Source organism: Opisthorchis viverrini, assembly GCF_000715545.1.
Source record: "Opisthorchis viverrini unplaced genomic scaffold opera_v5_119, whole genome shotgun sequence".
In the NCBI taxonomy this organism is placed as follows: Eukaryota; Metazoa; Platyhelminthes; class Trematoda; order Opisthorchiida; family Opisthorchiidae; genus Opisthorchis; species Opisthorchis viverrini.
The window spans coordinates 330,876-356,659 of record NW_008751775.1 but is presented as its reverse complement, the minus strand read 5'-3'; the positions used below and the strand labels follow the sequence as shown (position 1 = coordinate 356,659).

At 43.8% G+C, this 25,784-nt stretch overlaps 3 protein-coding genes across 3 annotated transcripts in view; 2 read left to right on the top strand and 1 right to left on the bottom strand.

The window, feature by feature from the left end:
• Positions 1-2,051, top strand: part of T265_05978 (hypothetical protein) — a gene marked incomplete at both ends in the record, with an annotated part of 4,035 nt that extends 1,984 nt beyond the window's left edge. The window contains one exon of the mRNA XM_009171130.1: positions 1,890-2,051. Coding sequence (XP_009169394.1) covers positions 1,890-2,051 — 162 coding nt within the window. The remainder of the gene's footprint in view (positions 1-1,889) is intronic.
• Positions 2,052-6,343: 4,292 nt separating this feature from the next.
• T265_05977 (hypothetical protein) overlaps positions 6,344-25,784 on the bottom strand; it is a gene marked incomplete at both ends in the record, with an annotated part of 41,529 nt that continues 22,088 nt past the window's right edge. The window contains 8 exons of the mRNA XM_009171129.1: positions 6,344-6,416; positions 6,456-6,697; positions 7,374-7,484; positions 9,429-9,524; positions 11,676-11,794; positions 13,079-13,148; positions 13,702-13,767; positions 18,330-18,431. Coding sequence (XP_009169393.1) covers positions 6,344-6,416; positions 6,456-6,697; positions 7,374-7,484; positions 9,429-9,524; positions 11,676-11,794; positions 13,079-13,148; positions 13,702-13,767; positions 18,330-18,431 — 879 coding nt within the window. The remainder of the gene's footprint in view (positions 6,417-6,455; positions 6,698-7,373; positions 7,485-9,428; positions 9,525-11,675; positions 11,795-13,078; positions 13,149-13,701; positions 13,768-18,329; positions 18,432-25,784) is intronic.
• T265_05976 (hypothetical protein) overlaps positions 7,432-25,784 on the top strand; it is a gene marked incomplete at both ends in the record, with an annotated part of 43,230 nt that continues 24,877 nt past the window's right edge. Inside the window, one exon of the mRNA XM_009171128.1 lies at positions 7,432-7,468. Coding sequence (XP_009169392.1) covers positions 7,432-7,468 — 37 coding nt within the window. The remainder of the gene's footprint in view (positions 7,469-25,784) is intronic.

Here is a 25,784-nt window from a genome sequence, read left to right as displayed (position 1 = left end):
ATACAGACAGATATACGTCCGAAACTCAATTCTCACAGTATCTTAGCAGCAATGAGCGGTGCGTGATTGCGGTTGAGAACGGTCGTTCGAAACTCTCGATATACGTCCGAAACTCAATTCTCACAGTATCTTAGCAGCAATGAGCGGTGCGTGATTGCGGTTGAGAACGGTCGTGGGTTCGAAACTCTCGGAGTTTCGTACTACTGATAATCCCCATTAAGGATGAAACACATGTATATTGATTCTCAGTTTTTAAACATGGAGTGGATGAAATTTCCATGGTAAATACAATTTTCCTTTAAATCCTGGCACATCGGAATCCAAAACCAAGCGTTCCGCCGCAAATGTAAAAATAGACGAACCGACTCGTTCGCTCCATTCTCCGATGGAGACTAGACCTTCTGTTGTCGCCCAAATCAATGCGTTTGTCTAGTATGCCACTAAAGTTCACAGCTGATACCTGGGTGCCATTTTCACCAAACTATGGATAAGAAATGGATGTCAAAATCAAAACGTTTGACATTATTGTATATATTATCACGAAAAATTTCTCAGTCGAGTTTCTCTTGACTGCATATTGCACTGTGTGGAATAGCTGTAGATATGGCAACGGACTGGAGTATTCAACAGACCGTCCAACAACAGACTAGTCTACGTGACAACCAATCGATCACACACACATATGGACGTTGTCCCAGTAACTGGGGCAATTTTATGTTGAGAATTTACAGCTGTCACGGATACCATCTTTCAAATGTTTTTTCCTTGCTCTGGGGTGGAAAGATGGGTCGATGTATGGGAGCGGTGATTAACCTGAACGATGAAATCATAGTGTTTATCTGTCCACATCAAAGATTTGATTCAATTCCGCTCTTGGTTTTTGGAGACCGGTGATCAGCCGTGCTAAATTTTGTGTGGACTCAGTTCTTGATGGACGAAACATGCTCTTTTTTCTAAGCGGATTCGATAAGTGGAGATCTCAGTTAATGCGATTAGATTCATTGAACTTTCAAGCCTATATGTGTGGGACTATCGGGACGGTCAGCTTCCTGAAAGTAACCACTGAATGGTCGAATTGGTCAGCTTCCTGAAAGTAACCACTGAATGGCCAAATTGTACCGAAACTCAGCTCAGCCAGATGTTGACCAGACGGACAACGCCCCTCAATATGAAGCGCTTCCCAGCCTCGTACCAAGGCCAGACCGCGTGCGTCAGCACTGGATAAGTTCAGACAGTGTCCCCCCAGTAAATAGCTTGAGACCGTTGTAATTTTGCACTCGCGTGCACTCACGCTGTCGCAGTAGCCTGTTCGGAATATAGCGGTTGTGTTCTCTTCTGTGAGTCTTTTTTCCCAGCACCAGGCAGTGGAGCGGGTCAGCAATCGGACACAACAGATTAGCGAATCAGTAGATATAAAAAGGGACCAACATTCTTAGTTCACAAGCTTGAGGATCAGATACGCCAGTGGAAATCATGCCAAAATCAATATGGATGTACCCCTCACATAGCCCCCAATGGCACACTGATGAAGTGAACTAGTTTTTAAGGAAAACGTGGAATAACTAGGCCAATTTTTTTCGTTATAAAAGGTTGATCGACTCTAGAGAGAGATGCAGTTCGCCTCGCTGGCGACATTAGATCGAGCCTGACAGTGTGGTTGAAACCGACGTGGTAGGTCCTATAAAAGGACAGTCTACCTAAGCTTTACGGTAAACAGGTGAACAAGCGAGCCGTGTGATCACTAAACCATAGATTGCATAGTCTACATTCCAACTTCTTTGAGATATCCGTTCTACGAATAAGTACATTGTAAGAACCACATATTCTGGTGTGTAAATTATCGGAGGACAATAGCATTATCAAGTACTATCAAGCAAACTTCTAATTAGGCCTCGAACAAAGCCATCAAACATGATCAGTCCACTTTTTCCATAAAGGAAACTACACACAAGGTTGCTGAAAACTCTTTGACAACCCACGACTTGTTTCGCACTTCTTGGGGCTTATCGGATAGGCGCAGTCCCCGAGTTTCCGTCAACCTTACGTTCTAATTGAACCCATAATGCACTGTTTTCGAGAAATACACTCATTTGCAAATAAATTTGGTCTTCACGAGAGACTCAACTGAATCTCACGTTTGTGATATTCTAAAACTGAATGTGCTGTACACAGGCCGCTTCATGTTTCAGTTGGCACGATATTCTACAGTCTAATTTGGGTTCAAGTAGAACATAAGGTTGACGGAAACTCGAGGCCTGCGCCTACCTGATGAGTCCCAAGAAGAGCGAAACCGGTTGTGGGCTGTCGAAGTTTTCAGAAACCTTGGGAGTAGTTTCCTTTATGAAGATGTACTGCGATATCTCGAATATCATGCCAAATGAATCATGAGGCTGCCTGTGTGCAGCACATTCAGTTGTAGAATATCATGAACGAAAGGTTCAGTTGAGTCTCTCGTGAAAACCAAATTGATTTGCAACAGAGTGTATTTCTCGAAGGCCGTTTTCGAGTTATTTCGCAACTTGAACGACCAGATCACACTCGTCTTTGGACAGGCAACCAACTCATTTATCCCGTTTGCAGTTCTAGTTTTCCCACCGCGTTTGGATTATTCTGAGTTGGGCATTTTAGCTGTCAACTTTTTACCACCACTACTGACGGCATTAGCAGTAGGCTGTTGCATAGCAATGTGCCAGTGGCATTAGTCGACTCAATGTGGATTAGAACAACAGGAACTGAATACACATCATGGGGTATCCAATTAGCCCGTAGTTGTCCACATTATCACGTTGACGTTGACCTATCTCGCTCCTCTACCGTGGTCCCAAATTGTGAATTTTACTCGCGTCGAATTGCGAGTTATAACCCCAGTTCAACTTGAGGTTTCATTCAGCATGGCTTTCCACCGTGGGCATTTCGTCTGCCATCACGGTAAAAACTAACCCATGGCAAAGTATCGTCTGAGCCACTGAGTCACCTGTGGTAAATTATGGTTAATAAGCCTGCCTGTCGGTTTTGTCTCCTAACCCTTCGTCTGGATGATTCATCCGGTTGAAGCTGGAAAATCAATAAATCCATAGACTGTGGAGATTCGACGTCACAGTTCCCACTTGAAATCGTTTTCTCCAACCAACCAGCACCTCCCACAGGCGGAAGTTGTCGTTGGTTGAATGTGTCCTGTTATATCTGCTGATTCGCCGGCCTGTCGTATCTGCTGCTGACCCGCTCCAGTGAGTAGTGTCGGAGAGAAAAAGGCTCACGGAAGGGAACACAATAGCTATATTCCAACAAAGTGGTTGCGAGAGCGCGAGTGCGTGCGAGTGCGAAAAGTACAACGGCCTCAGGCTTTTTATTGGAAGGACACTGTCTGAACCTGTTCCAATGCTGACGCACGCGGTCTGGCTTTGATAAGAGGCAGCGACGTGCTGCATATTGCGGAGGCGTTGTCTGTCCTTGATCAACGCTGACTCGCACTGTATGGGTCTGGTGCAAGACTGTGACGCGCTGCATATTGAGGGGGCGTTGTCTGTCTGGTCAACACCCAGCGGAGCTGAGAGTCTCCGTAGATTTCGGGCATTCAGTGGTTGCTTTCAGGAAGATGACCTTCTTGATATGTCCAGATCTCCGAAATCGTCCGAGAATGCGATGATCTTTTTAGTAACTACGTCAATCAGTTAACCAGATGGGGTTACTGCAAGAAGACTAAAGTCGCGGTTGGTTATGTGGGGGACATTGCCCACAGATCGATTTAAGTCTCAAGGGCCGTGCTCTAGTAAGGGCCGTTTCGTTGTATCGCCCTGAGAGATGGCCCCTGAAAGTAGCCAAACTGAGGCGTCTTCGGTAACTGTTGTCTCAGAGTCATCCTTTGTGTGGGCTGGCGTCAGTGAAAAGTGGCTAACCTTTGTCCTTGCAGAAGGGTTTGAAGGATTTTTAAATGCCCGACACTCTATCCCATTCTATCCCATGCTTCTGACTGGTGGTTGGAAGGAACCGAGCTAAAGCTCAAACCGCTCATGGGCTGTCACAGGATACTGTTGAAACGGTTACGATCTCTAGGCTCTGGTCGATCGCAGAGATGATTCGAATCTGGCCGCTTGACGTTCAAGTCTGCGTCCAAAATAAACCTGTATAACTTGAATTATCCGACGAACGAGTCACTTTTGCTAGCACAGAGAGAAGTTTCAGCCACTTGTCTAGGATGAATGAACCGTGCAGAGCTTCTTCTTTTCTAAACAGACACTGCCCTTGAATTTTGCCTGACTTTTGCATGCCGTGTTTGCTGTCACAGATACTGTCCTTGTTCTTCGAGCAGAAAATGCAATGAAATCCCATGCCGCTGAGTTGAGACATCCGTTTTCACAAAAGTGATGGCCTAATTACAGTAAAGTATGTGAGTAGGTCATTCGAGTCACCTCTCACTCAACAGTATACTTCTCAATGAGTTATGTGGACATCTTGCCTCAAAATCACACCGTACATTACTGCCTCCTCGGTCCAGAACGTCTAGGCTACCAAGAAAAGTATTCGTAGAAATATATAAGTTGTGCAATTAATTCGAGCATGCTTGACTACAGTAAATTTACTTGCAAAATCGAAGAGGGAAAAAACACATTTTGCTAGTGAGCAACTCAGCAGGGAGATGCTTGACTATCCTTCTAAAACCGCCCCCCCCCCTGGGATGCAGTCCCTTGGAAACAGAACTCGATACAACCGTTCCCCGAGTGCTCCCAATAAAAATTAGGAAGAAGGCATTGCTTGCCAAACTGAATCTATTTCGAAACAAAAATGGGCAAAAAAATCACTTCAAAGACAATTGTGCTAGCATTCCAGCCGTCAAGACAATCACATTTGACTGTATGGAAAAACAAACTAAGATAACACGGATTGCCTGCAAAGATGGAGTTTTTACGGTTTGAGCTCTTCCAACACCGGCATTCTCTTCACTTGAAGTCTATCAGCCAATTGGTTCTGGAATAAAGTCGATGAACAAGAGGAACGGAATCAGACACTGACTGAGATGGTGGTTTGCACGTCTCATCAGCGGTCGCACTAAAAGACCGCGGAATCTCGGGAAGGCCATACATGACGTAACACATGGTGGTTTAACGTGGACTGCTCAACAAACACCAAGCGACAGTGAGAGGATTCACGTGCACTAAGTCAGTGCGCTTGAATCCGAAATGTGAATTAGCTCTATTTGAGTGACATGGATTCAACAGTTAACACTTGTCAGTGTATTCCCTTTTGAATTGATAAAACTCAATGTTTGTGGATGCTCGGAATGCCGCCTTCATCTTCCGGTCAACAAGCGTTTTACCATCAGCACATCTGGAGTGATGACAGGATGAATCTGTGAGAGAGAATTCTGGGCGGTGAACTTGTTCAGGGAACGGAGCACCTGCTATTCGTGGTTAACTTTAACAGAAAGAGGATATCTGATGCGTTTTCAGTTTTCCATCACAACGAGAATCATAAAAAAGCGGAGCAATAGGATACACTTTTTCCGGGTGTTCAATGATACAGAGCAGACGAATCTTTATCGTGGTTTTTCAGCTGAAAACAATGGGTTTCTTAAAAAATTATCAGTCTATACAAGGCACTTTATTGCTGAAGAATCATCATCATCATCGACAGCATGATATCAGTGTTCAACACCGATGCTTCACTGCCATACAACCATGATTTGTTTGAAAGCCTTATTGTAAAGAAAAGAGTAAATGTGGACGGGATAGTGACTTGGAGCTAGCATACCACAATCAGTCCGAGGTGCCTACACCTCCAGATATTCATTCAGGCAATCTGGATAGAAACTGATAACAAGAACCCCACTGACACTGGTTACTGAAGAATATCAAGCTAGGGAGCTCACAATATAAACTTGGTGACCGTGAAACAAGGAATATTGACCCAGGCTCGCCGTCTTGTACGGAAGAAGCAAAAATACCATTTAAATTACTCAGAATACTAGGATTATTCAACGAAGACGTTGAGCTTTCACTTCATCCGTGGTTCACTAACCATCATATGTTTATACCAAGCTGAAAATTTGTTTAAACACGGCCGAAAAGGAAGGACATGAAGGCTCCTGCCCTTAGAGACAGAGTTCGAGACAGCTCACCAGTCAAAGTGCACGAATACTACTCGGACAGTTTCTGGTTCAAAGACATCCCTGTTCTTTTTGCTCACTGCAATCCTCGTACTTCCCTCAAGTTGCACACCGTCTACGCACCGGAAGAATACCACAGCTGAATGATATTACACTACACACTGCGAGAAGACAATAATAGTGTATGCAAACGAAACCTGATACTTGGGCCACATCCGACTTCTACATTATTACTGTCTATTATGAGATCAAATTCAACATATCCTGTATTTGAGCATCGCCCGGATCTGGTGGGAACACCGGACGAGCAATACTGGAGTTCGTCAAATGGTATTCGGGAGAAATACCTCACCCTCGATAGACGAACTGATCACACTGCACAGGTTGCGCTGGCTTGGCCACGTGCTGCGTATGCCAGTTGACCGACTTCCTCGAAGTGCTCACTTCGCCCAACCATGTGAAGGTTGGAAGAGAGCCAGAGGCGGTCAAACAATGACTTGGCAGCGAAGCATAAAAGCCATTACCAGCAAACTCAGCTGCGCTGGTCACTGCCGTCTTCCTGGATGGGGCCCCCGAGACGGGCCACATCAATGGCTAGAGACATCGTCAGATATGTTCCAGTCGCGCCCTCAATGGCGCTCGTGCATTCATGCAATCGCCTTCATTGCATAGCTCCTTTTCCAACCCCCCCCCACTTGACAGCCCACTGACGGTGCTGTATTTAGGCATCAATTTATCAGCGCCTGCCTCCGATGCCCAGCTACCTACCACCCTTCCGAATCATCGTTGAACGAAACCGTGGCAGCTACAACCACTGTACGACAAGTACGAGGTTATTACAGCTTATGATGATGATGGTGATGATGATGATGATGATGACGATGATGATGATGATGATGATGATGATGATGATGATGATGATGATGATGATGATGATGATGATGATGATGATGATGATGATGATGATGATGATGGTATTATCCTGCATTTGCTTCCCTCACTCTGTCACCCTGCCAGGAGATTTAATCTGACATCCACTGTTCTGCAGTAAAATATTGAACTGAAACAGTGGGGAAACTATTTGAAATGACCTCTCAAAGCGACAGGTTTTTTACAAACTAAGATTGATTTTCAAACAGTGTGGCGATCTGGTCTCCGAGACAAAGGCTCCTGCAAAGGAGAATGTTAGGGAAATTAATTTTCAACAATGTTAACATACCGTAATAACCGAAATGGCAAAAATCCAACCCTGGCTCGGAGATAAACTCACCATGCTATCGATGAGTACAGGCGGGTAGCGAATGCCCCCGATCTTTTTACACTCTTCAATGTGTGCTCGTTCGGGATCACCAGGTATCACAACAGGTACGTTTTTATCCACCTGAAACGTAAGGGTGGAGTCACACATCGTCCAAGAAGAAAACCACTCCAAAGCTTTGGACTACAGGTTGTTTTAAGGACTTCTGTTTAACAACAGAGAACAATATTTGCCCTATTTCGGAGACAGATCATCTTTGTTCAGTTGACCAATCAATTTTACACCGAATACGAGAGAAAAATGGTTTGTCGAATCACATTTCATAACCACTTTGAAAATTGCTTGCTTTTGTTGTGTCAATTCTACTGATTAAAACAATGACTGACATTACATGATTAACACACCACTCCACCTACACTGTTTAATCCGTTATCTCATAGGAATGTTCTCAAAACAAGGCTGGCTATTTGGTAATTTCCATATGCCCTTAGCCCACGGAAAGAAACGAAGTAACCACATTATGACGCTCAATTCAGTGTCAGGCCTTTCTTCATTGTACTTTTACAGCTGAACCAAGTGAAGAAGATCTCGAAACAGTCCGGAAGTCAAAGTGGATGTTTTGATTTGTTGTAGGTGGTTGCAAAGTTTGTAGGAATCATACTGAAATTACAATGGCTTGAACAGTTATCCTGCTGTCCTGGCGCAGTTACTTGGTGAGTCCCCGGAAGTCAAAGTGGATGTTTTGATTTGTTGTAGGTGGTTGCAAAGTTTGTAGGAATCATACTGAAATTACAGTGGCTTGAACAGTTATCCTGCTGTCCTGGCGCAGTTACTCTGGTGAATCCACACCAAAGTGAGGGGGGGGGAAGCACTGGACTCGAGTTTTGGTCTTATTATAGCTCATCAGTAGTACTCATCCCTAGCCGTGCTGTGGTTTAAAAACCGGAAATCTGACACGCGAGTTTATCCTGTTGCCACCAATTCACCAGAACATGGTGCACGCATCTAAATTTCCACGTTTGAACAGGATAAACTCGCGTGTCAGATTTCCAGTTTTTAAACCACAGCACAGCTAGGAATGAGCATTACTGATGAGCTATAATGAGACCAAAACTCGATTCCAGTGCTTCCCCCCCCACTTTGGTAGGATAAAATGTTCACTTCTGAGTGACGTGTTTGATTCACTGTGAACATTTAAGTATATGTTCCCCATCCCAAGAAGAAATTCTCATTCGAACCGAAATGCCTCCTTGATTTCAGTGATTCTGCCTAAGAAGAGTGCCTGACGTACTCCCTTCTTACCAATTCGGTTTCCTGAAAATGCCTTCAGAATTATTGTCCTATTAGGATGGGCTCTTCTTAGGCAAACGTAATGAATCTTACTACTTACTTACTTCTAAGGTGCATTTGTACCTTTAGGCGAACGGGTTCATTAACACATGGGAGATATCTTGTGGTCACTAGTCCTCGATATTTGGAACACTAGGCAACTGTCGGGGATATCAATATCCCCAAAAGAACTCTGTATTTTTATGTGTGCTGGCGAAATTCCGGCATCTTCAAGGTCAAACTATGAATATATATATTGTCATTTTTTCCCATGATCGCCTGTTGATCGCGTGTTGTTGGATCATTAAAGTTTGTGTCCGAGGTTTTTCGTCTTCTTACTATCCGCCGTGCTAGGAGTCTGGATCAAGCAACATAGCCGGGGATAGAGTATTGCCACAATCCGCATATCATATTGTTTGCTCGCTGTGTGACCGAACCGTAACAGCAACACGGATTTGGTCTCGTGAAAAATTACTCTCCAATGGATGCTTGCAAAGCGGATGTCCGGAGCGATAATATTTAGCTACTGACAGTTGCACAAGTAGTACAAATATAGTGTGCTCACGGAGGAAAAACGAAGACCTGGTATGCTGTGGTAGCCGGAGGGCCAGAAATGCACGAATACTAGCGTAGGTAAGTTTCTCTCCCACATAATCCATACAAGTACACAAAATCTTTGAAATTACTCGCTCTGCAGTGGTCTTCAAGAAATAATCCGTATAATCAGTTTTGACTCACTCTGGCAAGATTGCGCATGCTGTTCATGTAATCGGACAATCTCTCACCGAATCCACTGGCAAACGCATTCGGATCAATGGCAACAAATGATTGGCCCTAAAATTTAAACATGTCATTTCGGTAACATTTAACGATATGTCACTACTGTGCCAGGCAGTAAACCACGGAACACGGAACACTGTAAATTACATGTGAATACAAAGTCGTGAAGTTTGGGAAGGCTCCAGGCACTATAAAGACATCAGAGCAAAATACAGACCTCTAGATTATCAATGGTCTCATAAATCACTGACGTTTGGCTCCACCGATTGATATTCATTGTCACTGAAATCGTCGATAACATAAGAGGATAAAATTTGACGTCCTGGCGTGCAAACCCAACACTGAAAAAACGAAGAATTCAACTTGTCGGCTCCGACCAACTTACGGGCATCCTAAAGTCGGGAAGAGATCTCGTGGATTTATGATACCTGCGGTGGTCGAACAGGTGGGTACTGCATTTAAGTACACAAATGGAAGGAATTAATCTTGCTTGCCGCATCACAACAATTCCTAATATTGTGGATCTTAGTGGTGGAAAAACGTTGAGTTCATTTTGTTGAGTTGGAATAATGCACAAAGTTAAAAACTAAGACCTCAGTCTTTGGACTTAAATTGTTATCAGGGGTAAGAATTTCGCAGGATGAAAGCCCTGTTTGGCGATTTTGCCTACTTGCATTTCAACCCATCCCAAGACCTCAATAAATAGTCTTGAATTCACGAGCTTTGACATGACGATACAATAATGCACAAGCCATTATCAAACCGACTGTGCTCAGTGTTTCGTAGCCTCATGAGCATGGCTGGGCCCGCTCCCCTCCCGGATTGAAATCCAATGGAAAAAACCGTAGCCTGTGTGTGTTAATGGTCCTGACCTTCATAATCCGTACGAATTAGACCTATTCGATGCACATCATGGTTTGCGCAGCCATAAGCTGGTGACGAACTTTCCTTCACGTCAACTCGATTTGCAAATGAGTCTATTGCTGTACAACTTGATGATCAGCTGGAGAATGAGACTGATGAGAACCCAGGGACGGTGCCTACCTGGTAGGGTTGAAGAAGTTAGAAACAATTATTGGCCAAACGAGAACCTTCAACAGAACTGTAATTAGTGGAAATATTCTTGACTCAGTATACGACACAATAGTTCGTTTAAACGTCTTCTACATCCCAAAGTCGGTTTTGGTCTTCTTGGAGCTTGGGATGGGTGCAGTCCCTAGATTTCAGTTCTAATTAAACATCGAATTAAAAGCAGATGACCAAGTGAACTCGATTACTATGTCTCAGTGATTAAAGCGAAAAATTACTGACCAGAAGATCTGTGGTTCGAACCCGATCTCTGCATCTCGATTTCTCCTGTATACGTTTGGGCAACCGGACAGTATCCCAGCCCTCGTGCCTCCTTCGGGTGGCATCGCAGCTAGGCACCGAAGGAGTTTTGCAGATAAACAGTTATCTGTTTTACTCAATTACAAAGAAACTTGCTACAATACAGAGAGACACAACTAAGGAATGTCACAAACAATAGATTAGGCTGGGGTTCAGTTTGATTTCCCCTTAACACCGGTTAGAGAATCCTTATGTTTGCTTTGATTGAATGCATTCGCAGAACGAGGCCAGATTTACAAAGGCACATACGATAATTAATACTCGCCGTTTCAATATGATTCGCAGACACAATAATAGCTGTTGTTTCCTGCGCCTTACGAACTAGTACCCGAGTTAGCGAATACACACTCACTTGCAAATTAATTTGGTTTTTCCAGAGACTCACCTGGAACCCAGCTGAATCTCTCGTTCCAGGTGAGCCTCTCAAAAAACCAAATTAGTTTGCAAATGAGTGTATATTCGCTAGTTTCGTACAATTTGGTTTCAAGTAGAGCATAAGGTTGATGGAAACCCGGGGACTACGCCTACCTGATGAGCCCCAAAAAGGGTAAAACCGGTCGTGGGCTGTCAGCGGATTTTCAGCAACCTTATGACTAGTCCATTACAAATATGGTACCCGAGTTCTTTGAGGTAGAATACACCGAGGACTACAATCCTATTATTTGAGCGTCGAACAATCTTCTGCATTGCTTTGGATTCTGAGCCACTGTCTAAAGGATTACTACCAAAATTCAAGGCAGTTTGAAGAAATGTTGGAAAATCAGATGCTTTGATTTGGAGTCCCTTTGTAAAAAAAAATAGAAAACAACGCCGTACCAGGTTTGCCGGTCGGTCAGTAGTCATCCAACGCCGAACGTTGGCCCCATAGGCCCCACCAGCCATGATACCGCAGAAGATTTCCACCATCATCCCAAGTCCGAATCCTTTGTATCCACCTAAAATGCAAGGCAATGGCTTTTTTGTAGAAACTGTGTCCGACAAACAATCTAAAAGCAAATAAAACCACAGTCATAGGTGTAAAGTGTTAAAGGTGTGTCCTTTATGAAATGAAGTACCACCATAAATCCAAACATTGTAAAATGGTCGACGTGGGAAAATACATGCCTTAAGGAAACCGGCCCCTTTGGAGAAACTTTTCAGAAGATCACTCTACCTGGTGGGCGCAAAGAGATCCACTATTTTGGTATTCTTCATTTGGGGATTACTGTAAAGACAGAAGGGTCTAAGTTTCCTTCACAGGTCTTTTTACGCTGAAAAGCCAAGAGGCACTGTGGTTCTACTGAACTTCCACTATCAATCGGAAAGGTACAACGGCACCAAATACCTGGAACAATCTTGTAAAGTGAATTGTATTGGGTGCTTGTAGCAAAAGAATAAAATTCTGTGAAGGAAACGCAATTTCCACGAATATTCATTTTTTGGGGAGAGAAATAAACTAAACTGACCACCGAAAAACAGTGTTCACAAAAACGGGCTTCTTGCGACAAATTCACTTTTCTGGGCCTAAAAAGTCACAAGAAAGGTATTTTAAAAACAACCTGATCTCCCAAAAATAAGCCAGTACCACCAAAATGTAAGTTACTGCCTTCAAAGAGTTTCTCGGTTTGAGTAGTTCGATTTTCGGACATGCGGTCGATTCCATCTCCATGTGTGAGCGTCCGAAGAGTGAACATATTCTTGATTCACAGAGAACACACAGACGGAGTCTCCCGACCATTACTACACCGGCACACACTGGATGACCGCCAATCCTTTATAAAGAATGTTGATTCCAAAATGATTATCGTTAAAACTGTCGTTCGCAAGCTGACAGTGCATTCTTGCTATAAGATTCTGAGAGACGGTTCAGTAATTTACCGATCAACCGCTTTTCCGATGCACTGATTTTCGGAAATGCTCTGCCACTGACCTGGCAATAATGAAAGCTGGTCATCTAAACTGGTATTTGCTGAATTCTTGGTTTCCCGTAGGGACCCCTAGCAAGGCATGGATTGACGGACACAATAGGTGGATGGTTATGAAATTTTAAAGCAGCGACTGGTTGTCCCCTTTCCTAGAAGCGAACAATAGTTCCGTTTTTGAGGTTTTAATTCCCGGGGTTAGACAATTCGGTTTCACTGTAATGTGCACAAAAATCAATGAAACAGAATTCTGATCACTATCTCAAGAGAGGACGACTGTCCAGACAAATACACACACACACATTATGTCACACTTACTGTTCTCTTCTTCACCTCCAAGTGGGAACAGTGCACCCTCGCCTGATGCCTCTGCAGGATCTGTGGTGGACTAGATGAGATCACGCAGTAAATTAATTTGTCTCATGTTGGCGCTTGTAAATTAAAGAATAATCGGGCGATGAATATCAACCATCTTTTGGGAGTGACACCTGGAAAGTTTTGAGTAATAGGCTAGAAGGTTTCATGCAAATAGTAAGGGTTTCCATTTATCCAACGCTCTTTCATTAGCTGCTCTATTTGTGCCTTCCATACATCCGCGAAATTTGACTAAATGCATGCAGTTCCACTCATCCGGAAAGTGGCTGTTAAGACTGGAGGCCAGGTGCCTTGTGTTCACAACAATTGCATTAATCTCAACGGTATTTTAGCTTTTTCACCAATCAGTGTCAATTCTTACAGGCATAAGCTATACCTGGTTGTCTAATCCAAAAATACTGGAGTGGTCACGCAGTTGCTGGGAATGTGTGCCAAGCAGGCCAATGAGAAAAGGTTTGTTGTGGTTCCTGAAAAAAGTGACATAGTCGACTTCAAGAAGCACCAGACACCAGCAATCGCATTCAATTAGCCATCTGTGAAACGACACTTCGAAGGGTTTCACGTACCTTTCCATTTTTGTCGGCTCCCCAACCATGCGGAATCGGGACTCCTCGGCGGCGACACATTTCAATCTAGGGGATGGATCAGAACATGTTCCGTGAATGTAAGTTCGTTGGACTTGTGGATGGTTAGACTTCAGAGGAATGTGTTTCCAAGAATATACTCAAGCGTTCATGATCAGGCAAGATTTACAAATGTAAACTGTTGCAATCTCTTAGTCAAGTCCTGAAGTGAATGAGTGCCAGCTCATTCACAAGCTTGGTGGGCTCTTGAACTCAGAAGTCGTTATTTCGAAGGTATCTACTGCAACCGACATACTGCAACCATTAAAGTGTACATTACGCTTAAAGCCGAGGGAGAGCGGTGTGTTTTCTTTGTTATCTATCGTGCCAGGTAAAGAAAGAAAGGAATTCGCGAGACCAGACGCACTGCTGAAGACCGTGAACCGAGCACAGTGACGTATGTCTTGCTCTTTTAAACCTATACTCAGCCCGTTGCTTTAGCGGCCCTGCATTGCATTCTTCGGGAGAATTTGTACGCCCATTATTCTTATACTACTTACAGCCGAAAAGTAGGCTAACTCAAAAACGCCCTTATTTGTTGTATCACCTGCGAAATGTTGAAGATGGGCATTGGTGGAACCATGGAAGAAGCAAGATATCGCGAGCCTTGTACTTAACCCGCATACATATTTTGCAGAACAACTTGACGAGTAAGTGCCAACCAGCTGAAGCTTTCATTCTGTCATACAACTTCTGTTTGGGTTGTGGAACGGTAAATTCCCCATCTTCCGCCTTTATTTATACCGTTTCTGAACTGCATTCGATAGCTCTGAAGTGATTGGTTGGTTAGGTTTGTGGTACCGGTTCTTGTTGGTTCATTGTGTGCCTTCAATCCGACAGTTCTGTCCCTTTGTTCTGACTGGGCCGATTCCTACGTGCTTTGTCGTCTGGTGTTGTTCCACTTGAACGAACTATCTGTTTTAGCAGCTTTTTTATGCTCCGATTGGATAGTTGGTTGTTGTTGGTCCGTTTGATTTCCCATGCCTTTCGGAGTCGCGTGGTTGTGAAACTGTTCTTTTCGTTGCAGCTGATAGACTTGGATTTCTGTTTGGAGTACCATATGTGGACAAACTCCCACGACCGTTTTATTCTTGCGTGAGCAACTCCTTGGATGTTTTCCCAATTGGATTGATAGTCTTCTCTGTCTTGGTGAATTAGACCAAGTTATTTTCGGTCGTGTCGTGATTTATTCAGCAACCATTTCACCACCTGTAGGATTGAAAACTCCGAGTACGGTGAAAATTCACGAAACCTTGCTTAGTTTCAGTCTTCCGTGCAATTGACATTTGAGGTGATGTAGCAGTGACAAACCACATGATACCAAACTGCATAGCCAACTTTCCTCGCACTTGAACCTTGGTATCTTACTACAGCGGCCTCTTGTGTGAGATCAAGTTGATTGGTCATGTCTCAAACACAGACTGGCTGTTGTTCAATGGCGTCTCGGTGAGTGATTAACACAGCCAAAGGTGACTTCCTGGTCTTTGAACCGATGACTGATCACGCGAATCATCAAGCCCAGGCTGTCATCAAATACTTACCACCGAGCCCAGCGTAGAGTTTGAGGACGTTAGACACCATCAGGTGATTTAGCGCACCAAAAACATCGATATTCCTGGGCCAAAAAAGTGGATGCCCTCCTTGTGGAACGCTATAACAGGCTACAACAAGCCAAGCAAAGCTAGATTGTCTCTGTGGAAGATCTTTTTCGGACTGTTTTGTAAATCCAAATTTCTTGTCTACCGCCATGTCATTTTGAAATAACGCCCAAGTAGCACGGCTAAAATGTATACATTGCAGATTTGGTCATGTGAAAGAGTGAGGAGCCTCCGTAGTTCTTGTCTGTTTTCGGTCAACAGATGCCGGCTTACCATGTTAGAAGAGGTCCATCTATTTGAAAGCGTTGACGCCGAAAACTGGCGATATTGCTCCGGAAGTTACGTCGCAGGAAGTTACGAAATGTCGCATGTTTGAGCGCTTACGCTGATGTTGTCGATGACGGTGGAGATGATGAGACGGTTCGCTGAAATACGCTCAAATGTGTGCACATTCTGGAATACCGATGGACGTTCTCGATACATTCATTTTGACAAGAAACTAGTTTAGCGCGAATAGATATAACAACCAACGGACGAAACACATTACTCATGGGGTTGCTGAAAACTCATCGTAAACGAGATATTCCCGCAGAAACAGAATTGGCGTGCAAATAAGTGCATCTCGCTGGGATGACAATCACTTCTTGTGATCTGCACATAATCACTAAGTGAGCTTGTTATATCTGGTGATTCGTCAATCTGTGGTATCTGCTGCTGACCCGCTTCAGTGCCTAATGCCGGAGAAAATTGACTCACAGAAGTGAACACAACTGATATATTCCGAACAAACGAGTGCGAGAGCATGAGTGCGTGCGAGTGCGAGATCAAAAGTTACAACGGCCCCACGCTATTTAAAGGGGACTTTCTGACATTGATCCAGGCTGTCTGATAGACGTTAGTGATCACCCATCAACATCGATCGTGCCTCTGTGAAAAGCCTGAACGCTGATCACATTCGGTCGTGCTTCTGTGGCGCAGAGAACACTCATCAGGTTTTACTGAATTGATCGAATGATTGACTGGCCTGGATGCTTGCCGGCTTCACTGTTGAGTTTTTGGTGGAGCAGCAGGTTCCGGGCGTTCTGAAGTTGCTTTCAGGAACCTGACCTTCTTGACAGAGCTCTTGCTCGAAAATTCCAAAAGCTAAGTACGGTCGGTTCGTCCTTTTTAGCAGTCATCGGCCTCGCGCACTTTATGGCATTTTGGGGGAACGTATCCGGAAAATTGTGGCTAGGATAGTTAACAGCACTCCATTTGTATAACTATCTCAGGAACCATATGATTGGTATGAACGTCCTTTATAAGCGCAGATTCCGGTCACATGACTCACCGCAGACCAATTCTCGAATGGCTATTTCCGAAAGCAATGTCCATAAATGGCCAATTGATAATATTCTTCTGTGAGAAATGGCAAGGAGTGATTGAGATTCCACAAAACCATTCCCTCAAGATACTCAAAGAAGAAACTTCAGAAGTCCATCATTCTTTCTGAGAATCAGTAGCAACGCGTTTGCTGCAAGTCCCAAGAGGGTAGCAGTCCGTCAACTTCTGAACAGTTTCCGGGGTGGTTCGTTTGTCTCTCATCCTGTTGCGCCTTTTTCGAGTTTCAGCACGATTAAAGGAGAATGCGTTAGCGAAATACATATTGATGTTGGTAACGGTTTTTCAAATTGTCCCAACTGTGCTCAGACATGATCGTGGATGCTGTTTGTCGCACAACTTTGCTACTACAGGTTTTGAAACGCTTCTGTTGTAGCTACCCGGTCACCCACATACTTGACTGTTCAGCTCACAGTCGCTCACTGGATCACGAGACTTGTCTTTTTTCATACTCGCAAACACGTCACATTAAGGTGACTCATCAGACGTCGCGCGCAGGGAGCAAGGCGTCAGCCAAACACTCCAAGACCACGGATAATTATGGAACACGTGTAGCAGTCGCACTGCGGAGAAGAACACGTTCCCGCCGCGGGACTTTCACCAAGGCACTCTCACAGACAATCAGTTCCTTTTTTGACTTGCTCACATTTTCGCATTTTATTTATTTTTATACGTGTTGCAACCCACCACTATCAACCATGATAAAATCTTTTATTAGTGCATACACCTTCTGATTTGTACTATGGCCGTCATCAACATCAATGCACTAATACTGTACGTACTTTGTAAAGTGTGGATTTGATACTCCCTTTGATGCAGTACCAACTGGTAATCACCTATTATCATGACTGAAAATTCAACGATTACCTACATGGTGTATCCCATGACCAACCGAAAATCGACTTTCAAACGCAGTGAAAAAAAAACAAATCGCACTGAACAATACGTCAATCAAACCCTCACAGGTTTGTCAAACTATGCTTGAGGGGGTAGGACAGCTTTGTTTGACGGACTCTATTCATAGCACCATGCCACACGAGAAGTATCACGTAACTAACAACTGGGTTTCAAATCTAACCTGTTCGGATGAACAGCGTTCATGTCAGGCACGAACGGTGCACCCATTGTGAAAGTGATATTCACAGATTGAAGTATACCAGGCTTAGCAAATTTGAAGTAAACAAGACACACCCGAGTTTATAATGTAACTATAAACAGCCAACATGTGTCTCGCACGATGGTTGATGTGCCGATCACTTGAAGGTCAACCATGCATCCATATAGTAGGTACTAAACCTGATCGAATGGTGAATACGTCGGAAAGTAGTTGACTCATACACTATGGAAATATTTACAGGACAGGGTCAACGAAGCTAATCAGCGCTCAATTAAAACAAACTTATCAGTGCGAAGGTGAGCGAAATGAGTGAATTTGAAGTAAGTTCTAAATCACGAAGGATAAATTCAACTTTCTCAACTGTGCTTGGGGTTTATCATCGAACAAGAAAGACCTAAGACACATTATTGACACCGAGTAGTCATCAGGCATTCGAAAAGAAAACAGCATGGGTTTATAATGCGTGGTGTGCTTACCTTTCCCAAGGCCACCGCGCTTGTGGCCATATCGAGTACGAACTCATCACCGGCTTTGGACGACGGAGCGGCCAGGGTTATCGGGTTGGTGCCCATTGCACGCTAAAATGAGAGAGGGGAAGAAAAGTGAGGGTCCGATAGTGCGTAGTGGACTATTCCCAACCGACTGTCGGTTTTCACAAGTGACGTTAATTTTTATTGGGCAAGTTATATTGGTTTCAAGACCCTTAGTTCATGTGAAGCTGTCCCACGGCGAAATTACCTTTCAGTTGCTACCTAGGGACCCAACATTTACACTCTTACTTAAGAAAATCGTTCAAAGACCACGTTCCCAAAGAAGCTCACACAGGTTAACATCTGTCTAAGCAGATCGGCCGTAGACAGCTAAAAAAAGGGTGATTCCGGGAATGCTGTGCCTTCCAAATAAGGATCGTGTACGTGAATTTGACCACTGGCTCTATGAACTCGGCCTCATTGAGCCGAAAAAGCACGGGAATGCACTAGTTAGACACAACATTTTGTCTGCTGGTCACATAGCGTTTTATGTGTTGTATCAGAAAATCCTCTTCAGAACACCGGGTATTGTTACACAGACAAACCCAAGTGGAACGAACTTCCAACCCCATATTAGACCAAAGCTTCAAGCACCAAGATTTTTGTTCTAGTGAGCAGTGAACACACTTACCTTTGCACTTTACCGCTCTGTGCTTCAGCCAGTGGTCTGGAGTCACTAAACTCTACTCTTCAGCAAGAGGACCGTTGGTCGACACTGCATCAGGTTGATTTAAAAGTCAACACAAATGCGATCTCATGCTCAAGCACCAGAAACAATTGTTGACTCTAGATCTTCACATCAGCGCGTTTTGTTTTCAGCTTGGATGCTCAAGCACCAGAAACAATTGTTGACTGTAGATCTTCACATCAGCGCGTTACTAAACCGACGTTTTGTTTTCAGCTTGACCTCACGTGATGAGATTTTGTCATACTGTTGGCTGGATTCAAAAGATCAAGACACTGTGTACAACCGATTCAGTGCTTAATTAGGCAGCATCCAGGTGCTGTGATCGCGATCTATCTAGTTAATTATTTACTGGCTTATTCACTGATTAATTCACCAACTTATTCCGTTTGTGAATACTACTAAAATAGCCGGCAGTAGTTCGATGGCGTGCATTGGAAGAGATGCTTGAGGGCTTAAACGCATTCCGATAGCTTTGTTTGCCCGCGATGTTGGCAGCTGCATTATCATATCTGATCTTTTGCCAACAAAGCGATTCTTCTTTTTGTCGTTTGCTGGTAGTCCCAGAGCTGGAGAAGCACTCCGAATCAAGCAGGAAATTCAAAAAATCCACCAGTGTTTTCAGCTGAATTACCGTCCACAAAGACCGCACGAAAACGGCATAGTTCGACTTATTCGCTGAAATTATTTCCCCGTTTTTTTGCGTCTAGCAACACAGCTCTAATGAACATGTAAACATGTACGGGGGAACAGAAGGATGACAGAACTCCCTGAAACCTTGTTTAACATGTGGTGATAGAAACTAGGCATTTACACAACCAGATCTTTCAACGCGAGATTTGATAGTGTGTTGCTATCCACAAGCCAAAATAAAGCCATGCGCTTTCAATCTGTTTACGCAAAGTTGACGCCTGTATGTTTATAAACGTATTGGCTTGAATTTGCCCCGACCTGCCTTGTTCATGCGTCCGTCTGCCACAGTACTTGCACTACAGAACCCTAGTATTGGCTGGTATAGAACAGTGAAAAGCAAACGACTCCCACTGGGATTTATGAACCATCAGACTTGGCAAGCGTCTCAATTTGGGGTTGGGTGCAAGCGACAAGTTCTCGATAATCTACACTGCGTGATGGCTAAACATTGTACCTACTCTAGCGTTGGTTTCTGCCCCATATCTGCATAAAGACTGTCTTGGTTACGCTAAAAATTTCAGCACCTGATGGGCTTCACTGGTGATGGCTCTGTTCACGTCAGGTCAGCAAAGAAATCAAGTGGGTGTCTATTGGCTAATTTGGTGCAATTTTTTTGTTTGAAGTAGAACATAAGGTTGACGGAAACCCGGGGACTGCGNGGGGTCGTGTAATCTAGTTTTTTGATAACATACTACTCAAGGACGGCCTCCCCCACTCGCAATAACAATTTTGCCGGAAGAATCAACTCCTTGGTTCCAAAGCGACAGGAAGTAAATACTCCGTTCGCAGTCACAAGCATTCGCCAACTCACACAAATCGTGAAATGAGCTCAAAATCAACCGGGGTCAAAGCATTTTTCCCGACTGCACCGGTCGAAACGCGCCGCGACGCGTACGCTGTTGGTGCAGTGGACAAACGATTGGGTGAAAATCAGCTACACTTTTTGTTTATCTTTATTTTTACTATCATAATGTCATTATACTATTTTGTATAATATTGTTATACATTAGAATAANTAACCTTGTGAAGCTTCTGTTGCTATTTTTTGTTACTTCAGATACATCAGAGTTCACTCATACTGGATGCTTTAAACTTGTAGGAATTACGCATAGAATCATGTCTAGGCAGAATATGTTTCAAGTATTGACTGAGGAGTGCAGCCCTGTTTGTTTTGTAAAAATGATAGTACAGTACAGCTTACTTACAACGTATTGCGGTTCGATTAACGGCTTTCTAACGCATCTGGAGTTGATCTACCCCAAAAGATTCTGGTAAAGACACCAATAGAAAGAGTTTTCGGCTTTTTCTTTCGAACAGACTAGGTAACCTTGCTTGCTGCCCTTTCGCGGTCGAAGGATGAGTCTCACGTTCAGGACGGCGCACTTTAATTCAAAATACAATGTACACTAATGCAACTGAGAACATCTATTCTATAGAAAATTCTTCTTCGGCCGACTACATCAGTGGTCACTTCAACATCGAGGGAGCTTCTAGACGCAAAACTTTCATATGACTGTTGTACGTTGGCGGCTTCACCACTTTGAAAATCAAGGGAGGGCTGCCACTAAGACTTTCCACGACTATGGACTTTGCTATCGTACTGTTATAATAGACAAATTTAGCTTTTCACCGGATGTTTTTTGACCTCGTCTGATATCAAATCAGTTGCAGGGCCAACCATTTTGGAGTTTTTCTCATCAGTCTGTTTGATTAATTAACGATCCACTTCCATAGTTTGTCTGGTGTGTTGCACTGTAACTCAACTCTTTTGTGGTTTAGGACCCATTCATGGCTTTCGAGGACACATTATCATCATTATTGTCAGCTGTAAGAACCGCGTACTTGTCGTACAGTGGTTGTAGCTGCCACAGCTTCGTTCACCGATGATTTGGGGCAGCGGGGTAAGTTGCTGAGCATTGAAGACGGAAGCTGATAAATTGTTGCGTAAATAAAGCGCAAATACCGTTAGGTGGGAAAATTTGGAAGGGAGCTATGCATCGAGGGCAATAGCTTGGATGCACGAGTGCGATTAAAAGCTGGACCATGTCTGACAGTTTCCCTAACGATTGATGTGGCCCGTCTCGGGGTCTCCATATAGGAAGACAGTAGTGACCAGCGAAGCTGAGTTTGATGGTAATGGATTTCACGCTTCGCCGCCAAGTCCTTGTTTGGCAGCGAAGTTTGAAGATACACCTAACTATTTTCATAAAGGAAACTACTCACAAGTTTGCTGGAAACTCTTCGACAGCCCACGACCGGTTTCGCCCTTCTTGGGGCTCATCAGGTAGGCGCAGTTCCCGACTTTCTGTCTACCTTATGATTTACTTGAACCCAAATTGCACTGTTTTCGAGAAATGCGCTCATTGGCAAATCAATTTGGTTTTCACGGGAGACATCATAAACGAGAGATTCAATTGAGTCTCCCATGAAAACCAAATTGATTTGGAAATGGGTGTATTCCTCGAATACGCCTAACTTGTTTGGTTGAGCAAGTGAACTGTAATGTCGGAGGTTGCCAAGTTTGTTTTAGTCTTGAAGGTGAAATAATAAGTTAGCTGTTCAAAACCGGTTAAAATCATCTTCCGAAAGCACAGCGCGTACAAAAAATTGGGGAGATTTTGAAGTTATAACCGAAATTTCACCTTACAAATGAAGACAATGCATGCTGTTTGAGCCTCGTTTGATTTCTTTTCAGAAAAGAGAAAATCCCACAGGATACAATAGCCTTCCATCTTTGACGTCCTTACATGAGCACGGTGAAGTGACATAAACTAAATGCTCTGTTATATCTGCTGATTTGCCAATCTGTGGTATCTGCTATTGACCCGCTTCAGTGCCTAGTGCCGGAAGAAAGACTCACAGAAGGGAACACAACAGCTGTATTCCGAACAAGCGAGTGAGAGCGTTGATCCAGGCTGTCCGATAGATGTTAGTGAACACCCATCAACATCGATCGTGCCTCTATGACATGCCTGAACAATGTTTGCATTCGGTCGTGCTTCTGTGGTGTGCCTGAACACTCATCCGCTTTTGCTGAACTGATTGAATGATTGACTGGCCTACATACTTGCCGGCTTTCCTACTGAGATGTTGGTGGAAGTTTAGGGTGGACGTTCTGGGAGTTACTTTCAGGAATCTAACCCCCCTAATATACTCAGAAGATGAGAACTCTAAAACATCACTTCTCTTAACTTGGAGCAGCGTGTTTATTTCTGTAACGAGTACAGCTGACGGAAAAATAGTACGAATAATCCAAAGAGAAAAGGTCTTTTAGTTTTCAATCTAGCTGAACTACACGCTGATGTTTGTGATGATTAGGATATGCCATGTCATAAGTTGGGGACGAGATGGCTTAGAGCGCGAATTTACTGACCGGAAGGTCCGTATCTGAACGATTTCAAGTCATTAGTCAAGTTATTGTGTTCTGATGATCTATCTGAATCAATCACTCAGGATGACACGGTTCTGGACCGAGTTTTTACACTGTGATCAGTCGAAAACGGTGCGGAACGGAAAAAATTCCAATGGAGGATTCATCTTCTAAAAGTAGCAAATCTGTACTAAAAAGCCAAGGAAAACAGAGTTTCAGACCTGCACTCTCCCAGCTGTTAATTGTCGATGGTCAGCAATCTGATGAAAGATATAGCGCCACTCATCCTTCAGTCAGAGAAGTCACATCACGGGGTTACCTGTTGATTGGCTCCTCGACCGATGACTCCTCAGCTGGGCCCGCGGGACATCCTTTTCATCTGGCCTTGCTGGCAACTATTCTCCCGTGCGTCTATGTTTGCACCTAATAACTACTAGTTTCGACGTTAATTCTCCGCGTCAACGTGACCAATCCGTTATCCTTTGACCTCAAGCTACCTAGCTGTCATTAAGCCATTCATGAACAGTTCGTTCATCGACCAGCGTGGTCGTACTAAATGACCAACCAATCGATTGACCAGTTTTCGGTCACGGTAAATAGCACATGGACTTCAATCTTCTCTTGGTGTTTCCGGGTGCGTGTGTGTGGAAAACCATGTACTGTGCTTGAACATGATTCAGCAAAGCATAATGGTTAGAAGTGTTGACCCGGAGAGGAAACGTGGTAAACAACGTCAGGATTATAACTTTGTTCTGATTGTTTTTAGTCAAAAGGTGGGTAATCAGCCGATGAGTGATATAACAGAGGTTTGGAAGCACAGAAATGGAAGGACCTCAACGTGCTTTGGGAAGTAATATAGATCTCTTCTCAAAACAGACTGAGTGCCAACTATGGATTGATTCCATTTTAAATTCTCGGAAAGGTAGCTAGTGCAGTCAGGACAATTTCGAATAATTAGCTATTCTCATTGATAATATCGACGTGTGAACACCTTGTTAGATCAGTGCTTTCTCCCTCCACTGTTTCAAGGGTGACGCAAACATTTGCGTATGAATCCCGGTATAAGTGACGTGGAGATTGGAGTCACAATTAATCTAACCCCCTTTTTCTATTGGCCTCTGTAGTCAAGGAAGCCCGACCGTCCCGTTATCTCATGCTAGGTACTAGCGTCCCTTCCGAACGCCAAATTTGGGTTACATCTAACCAATGTGTACAACTATGCAGTCCTATCCTAAATAGTGGTACGCTTTTAGCGAAGGCTGGTCCTCTCGCGTTTCCTTGCGACCACACACAAAAAATACTGAGCTTTTCCTGTTTCCGGACTAATTGACTTCACCGGAAAGTTTAAAACATCGAGTCCACTCAACGATAGTGGGAATTCGGCATTCTTAAGGCAAAAAAGTTGTCAGTATTTAGAAATCATTCAAAAAGTTTGTGGAAAGAAGAACCAATTAACATCTGGAACAGGCTACCGGAACAATCAAATTGTATAACCATTTAAACTCCAGTTTGAATACAGTTTTTTCCAAATCATTTCCGACTTCTTGCAAGCAACACATCACTACCTTGAGTTGCCTATTCGACGGTTATTTCTGAGTTGTTTTTTACGGTCCTATTTTCTTTTCCGTTTTCAAGTTTCCTGGTATGGATTTAATGGTTAGGTAAGCCTTGAATTGCGTCAGTAGCGGAAACCATGTGGACGCCTGAGTGTTGTGCAGGAGGCACATTGCTTTTGTACGCTTTAAAGTACTTTCCACTATGATAAACGACACAGGGGAGAGCCATTTCTTTCTGCTGACCTCGCGGTTCACTTTGACTGTTGGCGCTCACTAGAGCAATGAAATGAACACTTGGTGAATTACACTCAGTTTCAAACTGCATTAGTGTTAACGCAGCGTAAGCTCTCAGTTGTGATGTACTTTGAACAATTCCGCTCCACAAATGCTGCCCTGCTGAGAAGCAGATGCACCACCACCAAGTTTTCTTGCCAGCCCAGGGGCTTTGGACGCAAGAGATCCAGTAACTACAACTCGGGAGCCAACTAAGTAGGTGTAAGAATATTTTCGATGGCCGGTTTAAACCATACAGCGAGCATCTCATCAATGATGATAGCTTTGGGGAAAAACATTGGTTCTTCACTGTCTTGCAATCGTGTCAATTTATTTGAACAAAGTCTCATAATCAAAAGAAGGGAAGTAGGGAAGGGATTCCCAAGTGCCCACACCCCAAAACTCATTCAGACAATTTGGATAGAAACTGAAAGCATGAATGCTATTGCGCACATCGTTCAGTGCATCCAGTCAAGTACAGGAAAGTTTATGTGAGTCCATCGTGGAGGGCGACTGGCACCAACGGCACCGGGACTTTTCGTGACATCCTACATTCCTTTCTTCTATGTCGAATTCTTTTTACCCGCCACTCCGAATGAACTCTCGTACGTAACACGCGGCTTGACCACTTTAGCCTTAAAGTTCAAGATATGGTTCGATTTCATAATTGCCGTAAAACCATGATTTATTTGAAAGCCTTATTGTAAAGGAAAGAGTAAAAGTGGACGGAGAAGGGACTTAGTGCTAGCTTAACACAATCATTCCGAGGTGCCTACACCTCCAGACATTCACTCAGGCAATCTGGATAGAAACTGACAACAAGA